The sequence below is a fragment of the Pteronotus mesoamericanus genome, unplaced genomic scaffold (assembly GCF_021234165.1).
Source record: "Pteronotus mesoamericanus isolate MK-2021 breed Mesoamerican mustached bat unplaced genomic scaffold, CSHL_Meso_final scaffold_36, whole genome shotgun sequence".
NCBI classification, from domain to species: domain Eukaryota; kingdom Metazoa; phylum Chordata; class Mammalia; order Chiroptera; family Mormoopidae; genus Pteronotus; species Pteronotus mesoamericanus.
The window spans coordinates 8609581-8628145 of record NW_026555313.1 but is presented as its reverse complement, the minus strand read 5'-3'; the positions used below and the strand labels follow the sequence as shown (position 1 = coordinate 8628145).

At 39.2% G+C, this 18565-nt stretch overlaps 1 protein-coding gene across 2 annotated transcripts in view; it reads left to right on the top strand.

Annotated features, from left to right (window-relative positions):
• Nucleotides 1-18565, top strand: part of PDGFD (platelet derived growth factor D) — a 237661-nt gene that overhangs the window by 155258 nt on the left and 63838 nt on the right. Inside the window, exons 2-3 of one of the 2 annotated variants that reach the window (XM_054592509.1) lie at nucleotides 2680-2866; nucleotides 9163-9343. In XM_054592509.1, the coding sequence (XP_054448484.1) occupies nucleotides 2680-2866; nucleotides 9163-9343 (368 nt within the window). Of the gene's footprint in view, nucleotides 1-2661; nucleotides 2867-9162; nucleotides 9344-18565 lie in introns of both variants that reach the window. The other variant, XM_054592508.1, reaches the window with a different exon arrangement.

The window sequence follows — 18565 nt, the reverse complement described above, 5'->3', positions numbered from 1 at the left end:
AGCTTGCTGGAGGTGGTGGCGTGACTGCAAAGCCAGCACCCTAGTCTACAGGCAGGGAGTGTGGACACCTCTTAGCCACCTGCTCCCTTTGCTCTTCCTAGGACTCTCTCTCCCACACATAGTTTAACTGGGCAAGTGCAACACTTTAAACACAGCATGAGCCAAAAAAAAAAAAAAAGTTGAAATTCCATTATGCACCAGAGCATTTGTAAAAGAGGGAGAAGACTTTACGTTTCGCATGCTGATTCATTGTTCATTCTTCTTCTCTTATTTTGGAAATTTCAAGAGCCACACTCAGCAGCCCAACTTTCAGTGGTTTCCACCAGCAATTTAGGTCTTCCTGACCAGGCTCACTGATTATAGGCCTCAAAGTAAATTCTCTGCGGGGGAACAGAAATAGACTGTGGCTGGAGATCTGTTCATGGGGAGGCAGGAGGGGATGGCCTAAAAAGCCAAAATCTCAAGTGCAAAGCCCTCTGGATATTGGGAGAAATGAAACACGGATCCACTGTGAAATGTGACCCTGATATAAGCTAGCTAGAATTAGGTCAGATTTGACAAGCTAAGGGCACAGTCCCTGCAAGACTGCTCTGCAGACACCATCTACAAAAATCTGGGGTCTCCAGATCACCCACACTTCTGACTAACTGGCTACAAATTCAGGGTTTCCCACAAGCCCCTCAGGCTTGATAATTTGTTAGCATTAATGTAGGAAATGTCCAAACCTACAGAGAATTTGTATAGAAGCTTATTTGAGACAAACTGAAGACATGCCAGTAGCTAGATCTCAAATGCTCCGGGAATAACAGTTTTGCAGCTTCTTTTATGCATTCAGAATTAAAAAAAACCTAAGAATGATTATATGGGAAAAAGCAAGGTGAGGGGATTATATTACAGGATATTTAAAAAGAATATGTGCTTTCTGAGGGCTTTTCGGCTTATGTCAAAAGTGTGTTAGCCTAGGTGCACAGAAACAATGAACAGGCCTTGCTTAAGGCAAAGAAACTTTTTACTAACAAGTTATATGCCTGGGGTCTGGTTACCCACAATGACCTGCCCAGTTAGAAATTTATGATCATGTCACTCTGTGAGATTCCTTTCTATAGGACTCCCATTTTTTTCATTCACTCTAAAACAGTTCATAGAAATTAAGAAAGCACTATAGTTAAAATTAGAGTTTTACTATGCAGGGTACAAATGAGAACCAGCCAAATAAATGTATGTGATGGGCAAGTCTGGCAGGGTCCCGAGCATGAAGGTTTTGCTTCCTCAGGACTGGTCACCTTCCCTGCACGTCAGTGAGTATCACCACCAGCCAGGAAGCTGACGCCAGTGACGTCATTCTGTAGGCTGGGTTGATTGAATCATAAGGGCTGTAACTGGACCCAATCGCCAATGCTCCTTAACCACAGGGATGTTGGGAGGTCAGGCTGATATCAAGGCTCAAAGCCCAAACCCTCTAATCACAGGCCGGCCTTTGTGTTGTGGCCAGCACCCATTCTACAACTACTTAGGATCCCCAGTAGATCCCCTCATTAGCATAAACTCAGATGTGGTCCTAGGGGTCTGTCATGAAAAAGAACACTTCTATCACTTGCAAAATTCTAAGTGTTTAGCAGTTCCCTCTCAGAACCCAGGAAAAGACCAGACAAATTATTTATAAAACAACACAGAAAAGAGAATGTGAATTGGACTTACGTTAAGTCATGAAAAACTAAGGCAAAAAATTATGATTTTCATGATGAAGAAACCGCTGAAAAACGTCACTTGAATGTAAAATATATGGTTATTAAGCACCATTAGACCCCCTTTTTTGAGAGAGAGAGAGAATGTTCATTAAAGCTGGGGAAAGTGAAACAAGGAAGGGCTCGGGGCAGAGGAAACAAATGGAGAGAACCCAGAGGGGACCGCTTTGGCTCCCTAGAAATGTTATAGGGAAGAAGGGAGCCAAAGCAGAGCTGCTGTCAGCTCGCTGGGGAGTCAGAGAAAAGGGGGTCTTGGAGGCAGGTTCAGGGGGTTAGCCCAGGATGAGATGCTGCTGCCCACTGCTCCTCAGGCTGCAAGTCTCATGGAGACCCTTAGAGTTTAGGAGATGCACCCCTGTTGGGGAAGAAAAGGGGAAAGGCACCAATGTGCTCCCAGGAGGGAGAGTTGGTGCCCACTATTAGATTTTTTAAATGTGTTTTTGTTTTTCACTCACCTGTTCATTCATTCAGCAATATTTATTCAGTATCAACCTCCTACGCTAATCAATGAAGGTATACTATTACATCGTTGCTGTAAAAAAAAAATATTTTTATGTATATTACATTGAAAAGAAGAAGGGTAATCTATTTGAAATTATTTTCTTCTTTTAATTCCAGTCAAAATGAACCTGAGTTCTGAGATAACTGTTCATTTTTGCCTTTCAAGCATGAGGTTAAGAGAGCTCCCCAAACTGAAAATATTCAGCATCCAATCTAGATGTATAAGGATATTTGGGGATGTGAGGGATAACAGAAGAAATGTATGTGTTGTTTGTTTAACCAGAAGGCCACCATTCAGTCTCTTTTTTAAAGAAATCAAGAAGTGCTTTGAAATGTGCTGTTTTAAACTGTTCTTTTTTTGCTTTCCTGTAATTGGAGCAACATACTAATTTCTACAAGTTGTGACTACTAACAGAGAGCAATCACCTCACAGACTTGTACCGAAGAGACGAAACCATCCAGGTGACAGGAAATGGCCATGTGCAGAGTCCACGCTTCCCAAACAGCTACCCCAGGAACCTGCTTCTGACATGGCGGCTCCATTCCCAGGAGAAAACAAGGATACAGCTAGCCTTTGACAATCAGTTTGGATTAGAGGAAGCAGAAAATGATATCTGTAGGTAAGTGGGAGAAAAATCCATTTTAGAGAACTCTTCCAAGGTAAAAAAAAAAAAAAGGTGAATTGAAAAATATCATCTTAAACTTGCCTTCTGGGCCCTTTGGACTTACTCAAAATGCACCACTTCTTTTTCAAAAGGCCTTATGTCAGTCCTAGCCGACAAAATAAACTGGAGCATAGACAGCTGCTGACTCACAGAAATTCACTTTTACACCTGTCAGAGCCAGGGTACCTGACCCCCAGAGAAGGAGGGAATGGGGAGACCTCTGTCTTGGCCAGGCCTAAAATAGCATTTGTGAGCAGGTAGATGCATCCAATAACGCTAGATCACCTGCAGCCAAGTCTTGGGGCTCAGGTCTAAGTCCGCCTTGGGCGTAAAGAGTGTACACCGTACTTGACTCCAGGAATGAATCCAGACTATTGTAACCTATGCATAGCAGTAATAGTTTCTCCTGCCCCAACTCAAAGAGGATGATAGTGAGGACCTTACCCTGAAATCATAGTTTTAAGGCCTCGGATATATATGAAAGGGGGGAGAGAAAGCAACCCCAGGGTCTGTGTGCCCCTCGGATTGTCAGTTTCCTGTGGTTTCCGAGTCATCATTAGAAGATGAAAACCATGTCTCATAATCTCCCTTTTTAGTATATTTATTAGAAAAAAACTCTGGCTGTTGTTTTATGAATCGTCTGTTCACAGCATCTTATTCACTTAATTAGCATGTATAAGACTTGGGGAGGATTTTTTTTCCTTTTCTGTACTTAACTGCACACACTTGTTTTGCATTGTCAATGAACTACTGAACTACTAAATCCTTTCGGCAAGTTTATTTTCCTTTGAATAATAAAAAGAGAGTGCCTCAAATTTGGCTGCCTTTTGTTGCGTGATTATTATGCTGACAGCTTTTATTATCTTGCTATTTTTTTCTAAGAATAATAGTAGTGACTATTACTTCCTAGGACCATAGAAAGAAGTGTATGCCAGGAAACAGATACAAATATATCCAGGGAGAACAAGTCAGTATTTACAAAGAGAATAAACTAGAGCAGATCTTGTGTCTTTTCAACCTTGAAAGAGAGACCTAATTTTCTCTTCTGGGGGAAAAAAAAAAAAAAGATTGTGAGAAAAACACACACTATTAAAAGATTGTTAAAGGTGATGACATGGAATAGGGGTAGCCAGCTCTTCACAACTGAGCAGGGTTTCTGATTCCAGTAGTGAGTGAGCTCTTGGCATCCTTGCCTTAAAATAGAAGAGGAATTTAGGATTTTTTTTTTTTTGACCCTACATCAAATCTACCCACTTCTCAAAATGTATGAAGAGAGGTAGAGGAGTAAGAGGTGGAAAGGGGAGAGGAAGAAGGGAAAGACACAGATCAGTGACTTGCCTCAGACTCTCCCTAAGAAACAAAATGGTGCTCTCTTAACATCAGATACAGAGTAAAAGTTACACCGATGATGTGTTTTTTTAAAAAACAAAAATGACCTATTGAGTTATTAACAAAGTTTCAAGTATACTCTTGCTTTGTGCAGTAAGTATGATTTACACGTATTGTATATAAAATGAAATGCAATTGATTTTCTACCATCTGTTCCAAAGCCTCCTTGATGTTTACACTGTAATATTTTATTGCTTGAGTAATGATTTTTTGTTAGTGTTTTTCACCTTCCAAGCACCATATAAATGTTAAATAATTAGTTTACACAGCACCCAAGAGATAATCAGCTGGTAAAAATTGTATAAACCTTCTTATTCTTCTCATAAGGAAACTGAGGCAAAAGGCACAAGGGCTTCATAAATCACTGTTAACAAAATTTAATACCCTTATTATTATGTTTACCTCCTTAGATTAACCTGCCCAACCCAATAAGAGCTCTGAGGTAGGTACATGGATAGGACCAGCAAAGCCACATTGGATGTTTTTTCATATTTAGGTGTGATGTTTCTCATACCGATTCCTCTTGGCAACTGTGAAAGAAAAATATAAAATGTTTGTGAGACTGCTGCTGTCACCAAAATGGGACCAGGACCAAGTGTGGTCTGCCTTGGCACAGGCTGAAATGTGTGGGTTCTTGACTTTGTCCAGGAAAAATTTCATGATATGAGTCCAGGTGATTTTGAGAGTCCATTTATTAAAGCTGGGGCCAGTGAACCAGAAGAAGGCTTAAGATGGAAGAAACAAGATTATAGCAACAGGAGTGAGCCTAGGGGGAGCTGCCTTGGCCCTTTACAAAGAAAGCCACAGATGCTGTAGAAGCGAGCCAGCTGTGTGGATTCAGGAAACAAGTTACAGAGACAAAAGGCGGGCCCTTGGAGACAGGTTCAGGGGGTTAGCCAGGATAAGCTGCCACTGCCCACTGATCCCCAGGTTGCAAGCTTCTGGGACCCTTTAGAGCTTAGAAGGAAGATACACGCCTGTAGGAAGAAGGAGAAGGAAGGTGCAGACATGTTCCAGAGAGCACACAATATGTCCTTTGTCTTAGGGTTTTTATTTGTTTTATAAATGTAGAAATTTTAGGGGAGATCTCACAGGAGGATCTCAATAGAATACTCACAAGCTTTTCAGGTGCATCTTTTGATATGTTGATGCATGAAAATGAGATTATAGAGGGATCAGGGTCATTCTCTGATAAGTTTCACCTTCAAAGAATGTCACTGGAGAGGGACCAGACCAGCTCGGTCCTGGCATGGTCTGGAATGGGTAAACCATTTGCTCCTAAGTGTCCTTGGTTAGGGAAGATAAAACCTTGCAATGTATTGATATTATCTGGTTGTAAATCGTCCTGCTACTTAATTATCTGTCTCAGTTTCCCCATTCTACTTGCCAAGGAATTTCTGTAGCATTTTACTAACCTACCTCATGGCTACTGTTCACAGTGAACACTTACCATTTGCATTGAGAAGTAATCTGGGGAGAGGTACAGTGGAGGAGAGAGACATTGATGCTCAGAACTAGAAGACGGACAGTTCATCTCATCAAGTACTGTATTCCACAATCTGGGATGTTCTGAAAATAGAATTAATGATCCCTAGAAGATATCAACTCTGTCACTGATGATGTCCTACTATGTGATGGAAAAGTGGGATGGTATGGAGGCACCTCAAGGATCAAATGATTAGGAATATTTAAAGAGATTTTTCCTATCTTCCTCAATCCTGGCATTCTATGTTTCTCTGACCAACGGCAAAGGGGAACCTATAGTCTTAAGCTCATTCACACACTGGTTTAACCAGCCCATATATTTACAGTATTGGTTAGCAAACATCTCTACTCAATTCATATGATTTCCATTATGATAAAAGTCATATTTTATGATATTATCCTTTCAAAGGACAGTTTCCAAAAAGAGGAGTTAGTGATTTCCTTCATGTAATGAAGCGCTGATTCTATAGTGCTGTACAGATACAGATCTCCCTTTTTAGAGAAAGTATGGAATGTGACAAATTAATTCAAAATGGAAATTTGTTTGAAAAACTTTATATAGTAAATATTTGGACATATAATTAGAGCTACATCTCCTCAAATATGATGATAGATTGTAGCTATTAGTTTTTCCAGGAAAACCTTATAAACCAGATGCTCAGAAGGTAGCCTGTTTTAATTATTAATGATTTGGGAACAGTCATGGCTAAATGTGTGTATAGGTTCTTACAGAACAGATTGTGGAGGTTTGAATTTGTAAAGCCTAATCCAAAAACTAGCTTCACTTCAAAAATGTCTATAGCTTAGCCAGCCCCCAGGACCCATGGCAGAGGTTCTGCTGTGGCTGATGCCAGTTTTCCACCAGGTGTTGCTGAGCACGGAGCCAAGGGAGCCCTGGAGTTGTCAAGATGGAGGCGTAGGTAAACGCAGCTCACCCTCTCACACAACCACATCAAAATTACAACTAAACTACAGAACAACCATCACTCAAAAACATCAGAAAGCCAGTTAAATGGTAGTCCAACAACTACAGAAGTAGTCTCTAGCAGACTCACTCCCTCTGAGCTCCAGCACCAGGGCAGTGACTTGAAGGGCACTAGTGAAGCGGGAGGAACTAAAGTGTCTGGTATCAGAGTGAGAGCTGAGGACAGCTTTCTCCCAGACAGAAAGATGGGTGGAGACCATTGTTCCTTTTCTGAGTCCTCCCCCAACAGAGTCACAGAAGTGGCAGTGTGGAGCCATATCTGAGACTCCATAAACCTATCTCAGACAGTTTTCTCTGCCCTGAGGAATACCTGAGGCTCTGCCCCATCCAACTTAGAGCCCACCCAAGCTGTTAACTGTGGCATTTCTATATGAATGGCTGGTCTCAGCACATCCTTCACATCTTCTCAAATCCCTTCAAACAAGCAACAACCAGCCTCAGAGGCCCCCTAGCCACCATACCTCTGGCTAAGTGGCCCCAGGCCCCACCTAAGAGCAGCTAGTTTTAGATCACACTTTAGTTTCACCTGGGAACCTCCAAGCCTAGCACAAGTACCAACCATATGTAGATTGCTTTGTAGCTCATGCTGAGTGGGCCCAGATAGAACATAGGTGGTAGCTGACCCTGACCTGTACCACATGGGAAGCCCCAGACACTGCACACCCAGTGGACAGCTACAGACCACATTGGAACACAACCACTGCACTGCTGATCCTCCACGGAGGGTGGAAGTTGGTGATCAGTGGTCACAGCCAGTCCATGCAGCTGACTGGCCTGGCTAAATCTTTCCCATTGACCTGCCAATGGCAATCAAAGCTCAACTACAAGAGAAGGGTTTACTCAGTCCACAGGGAGGGAGCACCTTGAGTACCCAGCTTTGTGATAGGAGGGGCTGTGTCACTTGACCCTATAGTACACTTACTATATTAGGCCACACTACCAAGACAAAGAGTGATAGCAGTTCTACCTAATACACAGAAACAGATACAGGGAGGCTGTGAATGTGAAGAGATGAAGAAACATAGCCCAAATGTTAGAATAGATGAAAACGCCAAAAAAAAAAAAAAAATTAAAATGGAGATGAACAATATATCAGATGAACAATTCAAAACACTGGTTATAAGGGTGCTCTAGGTACTTAGTGAGTCCCCCAACAGCATAAAAAAAAGACCCAGGCAGAAATACGGGATATAATAATTGAAATAAATAACAATTTACAGGGAATCAACAGGAGAATTGATGAAGCCAAGAATCAAAGCAAGGATATGGAACATAAGGGAACAAAAAACAACAAATTAGAACAAGAAAAAAGAATTCAGAAAAAGAGCAAAGTATAAGAAGACTCTGGGACAACTTCAAGTGTTTCGACATTCATACAATTGGGGTGCCAGAAGGAGAAGAGAAAGAGAAAGAAATTGGAAATCTATTGGAAAAAATAATGGAAGAAAACTTCCCTAATTTGGTGAAGGAAATAGACATACAAGTCCAGGAAGCACAGAGAGTCCCAAGCAAGATGGATGTAAACAGGCCCATGCCAAGACACATCATAATTAAAATGCCAAAGATTAAAGATAAAGACAGAATCCTAAAAGCAGCAAGAGAAAAGAAATTAGTTACCTACAGGAGAGTTCCCATAAGACTGTCAGCTGATTTCTCAAAAGAAACTTTGCAGGCTAGAGGAGATTCACAAGAAATATTCAAAGTGATGGACAACAGGGACCTACACTCAAGATTTCTCTACCCAGCAAAGCTATTGTTTAGAATCAACGGACCGATAAAGAGCTTCCCAGACAAGAAGAAACTGAAGGAGTTCATCATCACTAAATCATTATTATATGAAATGTTAAAAAGACTTATTTAAGAAAAAGAGGAAGATTCAAACTATCAACAATAAAATGGCAATAAACACATACCTATCAACAATTGAATCTAAAAAACAAACTAAGCAAATAAGAATAACAGGGATGGAATCATAGAAATGGAAAGCATTTTGATGGTTGCAAGATAGAAGGGGATTTGGGGGGGAATGGGTGAAGAGGTGAGGGAATTAAGAAATACAAATAGATAGTTACAGAATAACCATGAGGATGTAAAGTACAGTACAGGAAATGGAGTAGCCAAGGAACTTAGACGCTTGACCCATGGACATGAACAAAGGAATGGGGATTGCCTGAGGGAGTGGGGGATGATGGGTAGGAGGGCAAGGGGGAAAATTGGGAACCATAACAGCATACACAATAAAATATAATTTAAAAAATAAAATGATAGCTTATAATTTTTTATTTCATCTAGTAGGTCATAAAAAAATCACATAGAGTAGATTTAATTTGATGAAAGTATGAATTTCAAAGTCGACTTTAATCAAAATTTATTTTTGTTAAATTAATACTAGGTATGATTTTGTGGAAGTTGAAGATATATCTGAAACCAGTACCATTATTAGAGGACGATGGTGTGGACACAAGGAAGTTCCTCCAAGGATAACATCAAGGACAAACCAAATTAAAATAACATTTAAGTCTGATGACTACTTTGTGGCTAAACCTGGATTCAAGATTTATTATTCTTTTGTGGTAAGTAGCTTATCCACATTGTGATTAAAAGAAGACCCTGTTTTCATAAAGTATAGTGACAGTTTGTATGATTATATATAGTGGTATCAGGGTGAATGCACTTTATTAATTCCCTTTGATATACTTTGTTCCTGCCTATGGCCAAAATGTTAAAGCCTATTTTAGTAAGGAATACTATTTTGAATCTATTAAGTGAACTCTGAGGTCCAGAAATTTTGAAGGAAAACATGGTCAATAGAAAAAGTAAAATGGTTTTTAGTAAAGCAAGTACTATATTATCTTTGATTCCACTGAAGCAAGATAAATATATAGCCAAATAGAAGGTAAGTGAGAGTTGAACCTCTTTGATTTGAAAAGTTGCCTGTGTATTTCCAATCACAGAAAAGGGTCCTGTTAATTTTAGTTCAAATTATCGCCCAAATTTAGAATGGTCTATATTATAATCATAAGGCCTCAGAGTTCGCATCTTAAAGATCATAGTGGTTCTGACTGTTAGAAAATACTCAACCTCTTATTGAGCCATAATAGACATTATAGTTACTTCTCCTTGTTGGGGCACACACAAATTGCAGTCTCTTCTTTAGTTAGTCAGTCATTCATAAAACAATATAAAGTTTCTGCTCATTGTCAGACACTCTTACAGTTGTAGTAGATAGGTAAGTAGGACAGACAGGGTTCTTGACCTTCTCCTGGAGCTAATAGTTTGATATAACAACAATTAGAAAGGAATAACAACCAAGAATGATGAGTATCAAGACAGAAGTACTGGGTGCTATAGGTCAAGCCCAGGCAGACATCAGAATAATTTTGCCTTTATACTATCTTAAATATTTCTGAATCCTTTAACTGGGCACAGTGTATTGTCTTCTGTTTTCTCAACAACGTTTTTTTCACCCTTATTCAGATTGTTTCTATCCCTTTTCAAAATGTGGCTGCCAAAAGAGAACACAGTACTATAAATGGTATAAATTTGTGGGGGTTTTCTCTTCTGAGTTAAATTTAGAATAAAAATAAATTTTGCTTTTCGTAAACTAATGGCTTTTTTGTTGTGTGTTATTGGAAGTCATTAAATACTGAATGACTTCTACTCAGAATGTTGTAAAGGAAAGAAATAGCACGTGGTGACACTGGTTCCAGTTTTAATTTGAAAATAATCCATCAAACATGATTTCCATTATTGCAAATTCATACAGTACTGCTCGGCATTAAAACTGAAGTGTGAGCCTTTGGTCCCTATATTTCTTTGCCTTTTAATGTGCTCAGTGATGTGTCTGTTCTCAATTGTTCAAGGTCAAAACCAACTTGGCGTGTTGAAATGGTGATGGACAGGCTTAATGAAGGACCTTCCCCTCACTCTTTTCTTCAAGTGCTATTAGTATAAGTGTATATACCTTTTTGTGAAGCTTTTGTTGTGACTAAGTTGAATGGCCCATAAGTCAGTTAGAAACACCCCAACTCTAATACAATGTCTTTGAGGCAAAATAATTTCTTTTTATAGAAAAGGCAGTACACGGTACAAGTATCACTTTGGGGAAGGAAGCAGGAGCTTGAGGTGTTTTGCATTATGGTGGAAGCTTATCACTCATTTTTCTAGCCAATATTAAGTGCAATGTTGTACAGTTGCTGTGGTTTGAATGTAACCTACTTGACATCTTTCTGCTCACTGGCTCATTCACCTCCACCAGTACATTCAATTGTGATTTTCAGAAATGATAATAGTGACAACTCCTTTTAAAATTTTTTTTCTCTACTGACCACTTGGTCTACATTCATTGAGAATAGCTCCAGACTCTTTCCACTCCTAATAGTCTTCTGGCACTATGTAATCAGTTAGGTTTAAAGTGCTTTGGTTGCTGAATTCCAAAAGTTAGAATGAGCTTAACCTTCAGGTATGTATAGACTCCACATCTATGTGATTTTTTGATAAACCTCTTCCATTTGAATCTTGCTCCACAGGATAGAAGGTCAATTACGGTTTGACCAATGTATTGGGAAGATCATGAACAGCACGAGTATGAACTTCAGCTCTGCTGTGTACTGGCTAAGGGCTCAGTTTTTTCATCTGTAAAATGGTGATAATATTGCCTGAAGTTAAGTAGATGTGAGGATTAAATTAGATAACTTGTAAGACATTCTGCCTGTACAAGTTATTAATTACTCAGTAAAAGCCTATAATGTCTTAGGCTCTTGTTGTCATTGACATTGCTATTATTATTAATAAGTCAGGCAACAAGTGAACCTGCTGGCCATGTACAAAAAAACCCAGTTGTGAGTGTGTATTTGTGCACATGTACAGACACCTCTGATGTGATGCACTTCTTTATCCAAGATAGAAACATTTAATTATACATTGTAACAAATACAAAAAATGGTGTGTTTTTAATAGGAGGTACATTTTCAAAATTCAAAAATAAAAAATTAAGACATTTCAAAGTTATTCAAAAACTTTCTTGCTTTATTAACAAGCTAGTTTATTTTATAGGTTGAAATCAGCTAATAACCATTATAAAATCTTTCTAAAAAAATTTTTACCTGGTCAGTTACTTTAACTGTATATTTCTGCAGTTTGAATTAACTTCAAGTGGTACAGTGAGATTTCCATTGAGATTAAAACTCTATGAGTTTTTGTCATTGAGACAAAAAAAAAACCTACATGAATCATGGTTTTGCATTATAAATAATTATGTAAAATAAAAGAAAATGGGAAAGAAAAATAGATCTAGGACTGAAGAGTTGAATAAGATCCTACCTCAATTATAACAAAGTTTGCAGATTCTAATTGTGTTTCCCTAAAACTTAGCAGTTGGTGAAACAAAATCATCAACACAATCATGGTAGGCAAGTCATCCTCATTCACCGACACTGAATTTTGAAAGACAGAGAGTGAAGGAGGGCCCCATTCACTGTCTCTGTAAAATGTGTGAGAATTCCATCTTTATTTGCAGAGTCAGGTTAAAATAGGTGAATATCAGAGCATCCATTCGTGTTGCAGCCACTTCAGCGAGGACTGTAATAGAGCCAAGGCCAGTCAAGGTGAGGGTGGGGATCCTCACAGCAGAATATGTTTATCACAGTTTCTTCCTTTCAAAAATATCCTACTGGAGATTGGGAGCTATAAGATCTGCAACAATCCTGGAGATCAGTGCCCTCAGGGTCTTGCGTGGTACTGGGAGGAAACAGACACTAAACATGTAAGTAAACAGGGAAGTAAGTACTTATATACAAACAAATTATTGGAACTTCAATAAAAGCCAGAAAGAAGATAAAAGAGAGCAGTGTGGTGGAGAGTGCCTGGGAAGGGGCTCCCTCCAGCTAGGCAGTCAAGGAAGATCTGTGCGTGCAGCCTTTGAGCTGCGACCCGAAGAATTAGAAAGAGGCATGCATGAGAAGCTAGGAGAGAAGGGCGCTTTAAGCAAAAGAACAGCAAATACTAAGACTTTAAAATAGATAAGAGATCTTTTTGCTATGAAAGTAGTGATTTTTTTGAAGACTCAGGACTTAGGCTGCTGGCAGAAAGCAGACAGGAGAAGGAAGTAGAAGAGTACCTAACTGCTTTCTCAGTCCAGAGTGACAAAGGAGATTTTTTATCCTCATTTCAGCCCATTCCTGTTTGGGGGTGTCTCTCAAGTCTTTCAGTACTGAGACAGGGTAAACTTTTTTAGATATCTGAAACCAGAGGGCCAACTAAGGCCAGATACTAACAAAGTGTCAGTAAGACACCAAATGCATTGTGGGGCAGAAAGAAAACCAGGAACATGGTCAGGGTCAGTCAAGAGGACAGCAGAGCAAGCAAAACAAGAGAGGCAACTGCGTGCTCAAGAATCCCTCAGGAAGTGCTGTTGCACTGGGCTGCCAATTTAGCAGCCTCAGAGCTCCAAATGGTGTTGGTGGAAGCACTCATTCTTAAGGACAGAGTCTCATTGTTGCAGCATTTTATAAGCAAGGGTAGATAAGTGTCCTTATTTAAAGTTTTACAGATGTCCTAAAATTTTACCGATTACAGAGACCATTTTGATGGACTAGGGGGTCTCGTGGGGTAGGTTTAGTGAATCAGTTATTTTAATCACATTACATTCTAAAACCTGAAAACATAATGAGAACTTTAATAGAGTTCATGAGATAAGTAAGTGGAAATTTTAATATAGTCCTGGAAGGAAGGATAATTTGAAAAAGGGTATAGCTAGTCTAGAAGCAAATGGTAGTGGATAAGCAGAATAAAGAGGAAGTGAGCTCTTGCAAGAAGTGGGGATACGGAGCAGAAGGAGAGGAAGGGGGTGAAAAAGGATTAAGGAAGAAGGAGACAAGAAAGTGAGGTGAAACAAAATCCCATGATAATATTACTTAGTCTAAGCAGGGCATTGATACTGATCATGCCTTTGTTTCAACCCATTAGTCAACAGACTTTTTCTTGAGCACCTACTGTGTTCCATGCACTATGATAAGTAGTAGATACAGAGTAGTGAACAAAACAGCCAAGGTTCCTACCATCATAGACCTTATAATTTGGTAAGCACAGTCCTAATGATGGTGATGCTGATGACCATAATAAAATACACAAGGGGGACCTTAAAAAACAAGAATTATCTTCTGGAGGGCAAGCCCTTTGTAATATAGGCCTCCCCTGCTGGGTGAGTGTTCTAGGCACCCATCTGTATCAGTGTATCAGCTGGTGATGTTGTGAGAGGGTGCATTCAGCTTCAGTGAATTTTTCTTAAAGACTCTTTAAGCAGTGTTTGCCCATTTCATGATGAATGATTTACAAGCGCACCTGCCCACACCAGTCTGAATGTTCAGCAGTTTTGGACCCAAAACAGTATGACCCCTCATGCCCCACCCTCCCTATTCACCCAATCTCGCCCCCAAACTACTCTCTTATTTCCTCGGATGCAAAAAGTCCCCAAAGAGAAACTTTCTTGTTTCCCTAGATGAAAAAGGTCTTCCAAGAGAAACATTTTGCACCTGTGGAATAGGTGAAACAAAATATGGCAGTAGCACTAAAAGGCATCAAAATGACAAGTTCAAAAACTATTTTGAGCAGTAGAGAAGATGTCTTGATAGGTGTATTGCATCAAATGGAGAGTACTTTGAAGGTGACTGAAGTATAAACATGTAAGAATCAATACACAATTTTTTATTAATAAATCCCAGGTTTTTTGGGGGTCCCCCTCATATAGCATCTACACCTTTAGGTTTTGTGAAAATTAAATGTATGAGGCAATGCATGTGAATGCAGTGTCTGTGGCTACTGAATTATGCATTGTATATAGACAGGCTTAAAATATATATAACTTAGAACTTCTGTGACAGAGATCTAGTATCTGGGCAAACTCTTATTTTACAAGTGAGGCAATAAGCATGGGTTAGGTGACTTTACAAATAAAACAGTGAATCCAGGGAGGTTATGAGTTTTCCTGTGGTTACAGAGTTCACATATACATGTTATCCATGATATGCAAAAGCTGTGGATCAACTCCAAAGAAAAATAGCATATCTAAGATTTTGCATAAAATTTCAGGGAGCCCCTGAATCTCATTTATGATGTCCTATGTGTCCCCTCATGTGCAGTTAAGAACCCCACACATATTGCCTCTGCGTGTCATCTGACTTTTGGAATATTTTCTTCCATGTTGACTAGTCCGTTCCACCACAAGCATGTGTTTGAAATAATGCTTTACTACTGTAATTTATTTTCCTCATAAACCTCATGTGCTAATCACATGAGCACACGACTCCCCACATGCTAAGTAAACACATTTCCAGCTTTGAGAGAGAGACACGTTTAATGAAACTTGGACAGTCCAATATACTGTTTATTTAGTATTTTACTACACAGTCACGCTACAAGTAAGCTTTTATCTTTGAAAGCCAGAAAGGTGTAATAATTTTAAATGCCTGTTTATATACAAAACACTTTCTATAACTGTGCTCTTTGATGTACTAATATTTTGGTAGATCAAGAAAATGAAAGAAAAAAGCTATTTGACTTTATTAGGAAATGGCTTGCATAAAGATATGCCTAAAACAGCAGTATTTCATTCTTAAAATGTTATGAAGTGAACCTCAGTAAAAAAAAAATCTCTACCTAATCTTCACTTCCAAATTCAACAGGTATTTCTGAGGACTCACTGTGGATAAGAAGAAGAAAATGATAGTCCCGTAAGGGAGAAGCAATTTTAAAGCTCTGTGAATTACAGTGATAAACTGTGAGTGGAATATTCTGGGCACGCAAGGAAGAGACACTTAACCTCACAAAGACAGGGATTGCTAGCTAGGGTAAGGGAAGAAAAAATACATTGTTTCCTCTACCCTCTTAGTTTCTCTCTGTCTGGGACCCTGCAAATTAGACTGACAAAAGGCAGGTTAGCAAGAGAAACCAAACAGAAATTTCTTAACATGCATCATCAAACACATGGGAGCACTCAGTGATGAGTAACTCAAAGCTGTGGTTAGAACGTGGGCTTATATAATATCTTAACAAAAGTATAATAATTTTTAGAGAAGTGACAAGACAAAGAAAAAGGACTTTGAGTTTCTAGGACAGCATATTGTGGAAAGTAAATGAATACACGGGGAACAAACAGAAGCCAAGGGTGAGTGAAGTTTGTTACGTGAATTCCTCTGGTGCTTCTCTAGGTTGAGAAGGGTCTAGAGTTGTCTGGTTATTAACTTCTTTGCTTCCTGGTAAAGAGGGGAGGGGCACCTTAACCAATGTAGGAATTTCTAGGCAGCTGAGAGGAGGGCAGAAAGCTTTTCCTATGTCTGTTTCTTAACTGCCTTCAGCTTCCCTATTCTAAACCCTATTCTAAAGTGGCATATTTTGGGGTGGCATATTTCACTACCCTTCACTGGACTGAGTCAGGGAGGAAAGAACACCCTGGAGAGAGTGTTGCCTAAACAAAGGCACAATGTCATAAAAAGCAAGGCAATTCAGAATATCCTGATGAATTAATTTAAAGTGTTGCAGGTTAAGGGTACTAACAACCACTTGTTATCCTTTATTTTTGCCAGTTGAAAGGAGATATAAAAAGCCAAAAGGTCATCAGAGTAGCATCTTTATTCATGAAGGTTCAAGAAATGCCAAAGCTCAGGACTCTAGTAAAACTAGAGTAGATAACTTGGCTGGGACCCAAAGCCAAGTGGGGGTATACTACTACAGTGAAGCAATTTCAGACCCAAGGATTATTGTGAGGGGTCTGAGATCTATAAAATAGATTGAGGATACACTTACATACCCTTCTCACTGCATGGAAGATCACAGATCTGTTCACAAATAATCAGCCAGGAGAGCCAGTGAGGGAGGGCGGCCAGCTACAAACCTATGCTTAACAGATGGACCCAAGAAATGGAGGAGACTCGACACTCTTCCCAATGGTTGGAGTCAGAAGCAGGCAGCTCAGGAGAACGATGCAAAAATGGGGCAGGTATAGAGGAAGGGAAGGAGGATGAGAGAAATGATGAAGGGAAGAAATTCATGATGAAAAAAACCAAAAATGCTTGCTGATGTCTCCATATCTTTGTGCTAAGGCAGGAATATGAGGGAAAGGTTTTCTCGTATAGAAAAGAGAAAAAAGAAGAAAAAAGAAAGAAAAAGTTTGTGTGGTCACAGCATCTAAGCCCATAGTGATTTTTATGCCTTTGTTTTCCAATCGGTCATCTTTGGTAAAGGTCTTTGGGAACTTAATTCTGTGATTCTAAGGAGAGCTAGTTGCCTGCTCCATCTTTCTAAGAATCAGCTATTATGAGTGGTAAGTTGAAGATCCCCAGGACTTTTGGGAAACTCCAGTCTTCCTTCCCAGGTGAACGAGGGAACTAGAAATCAATCTTAAAGACAAGACACATCTTGCCTTGAAAATAACTAATGTTCCCTTTATAAATAGGAATGTGACAGAATAAGGCTGACATCACCTCTTTCACCTATGAGGAAATTGAGCTACGAAGTGACTCTTCCCTTTTTTGCAATTGAAAATCAAAACCAGACAGGCAAAAAAAAAAAATAAATAAATAAACACACACGCATATGACTGAAAGGCATGGAGCCACCTCTGAAAAAATAGAGCTACATGAATAAATAATAAAGTAATCATTTTATCATTGCTTTTTGGCTAAGCCCTGCTAATCGCTTCAGTTGGTTTCCCTATTTCCTGTGCCCCCTACTTTCAATCTGTCCTGCACATGGTTGCCAGCTAAATAGAATGGTGAGAAATCTTTTTGCAGCTGAAACCTTGTGAATGACTTCCAGTTTCCTATAATGTCCAAATACCTCACACTCTGATGCTGAGTTTTCCATGTTCTAATCCCAAACTAACATCCTAGCTTCAATTCTGCCTTCCCCCTGTCCATATTCATCCGTCCAGACAAAAAGCATTATTCCCTGATAGCCCAACTACCTCAAAAATTTTCACTTCTAATCCCTGGCTATTAATTTACATAGAGAGAATCAAGAATCCAAGCCTTTCTCCCTCTGTCAAAGACATATTCATGTCAGAGAAGCCTACCTGTCTGTAGATCCTCAAGCAGATACATATTTTCCATTCATCAGCCACTCAAATTTTTGTTCTTGATCAACATTATGGATTTTTCAAAGAAAAAATAATTTACACATATACCAAATATTTTAGAAAATATTGATGAAAGTAAAAAAAGGGGAAAAAAACCCATAGTTTCTATCACTCAAAATACCACCCCTATGAACACTTTGGAATCTTTCTTTTTAGTCATTTTTAACCCATAAAAACCCATGTACATGTCTCACTGTCTCCATTAGAGGGAATGCTCCTTCAGAGCAGAAAGTGACTTTATTTCTGCAGGGTCTATCACAGGGAATTGTACCAGGTAGGTGTCAAATAATTGAACTGTCCCAACAAATATTCATTGAGTACATATGATGCATCTGTTTGGAGTAAAAACAATAAAAGCAATACTCAATGATGTGTAGCTCTGGCTGGATAAAACTGTTGTTTAGAACTTTTTCCCAATACATCAAGGTTGCTAGTTAGATCCCAGGTAAGGCCATGAACAAGAATCAACCAATGAATCTGTAAATAAGTGGAACAATAAATCGATGTTTCTCTCTCTCTCTAAAATCAACACATGAAAAAAAAAGACTGATGACTTTTTAAAAAATACTCCATGATATGAAAAGAGAAGATATACTGACAGACCACTGACCATTGATTACGTTTTTTCAGACTTAGGACTTGAAAGACTTGTTCCCTCTCCCTT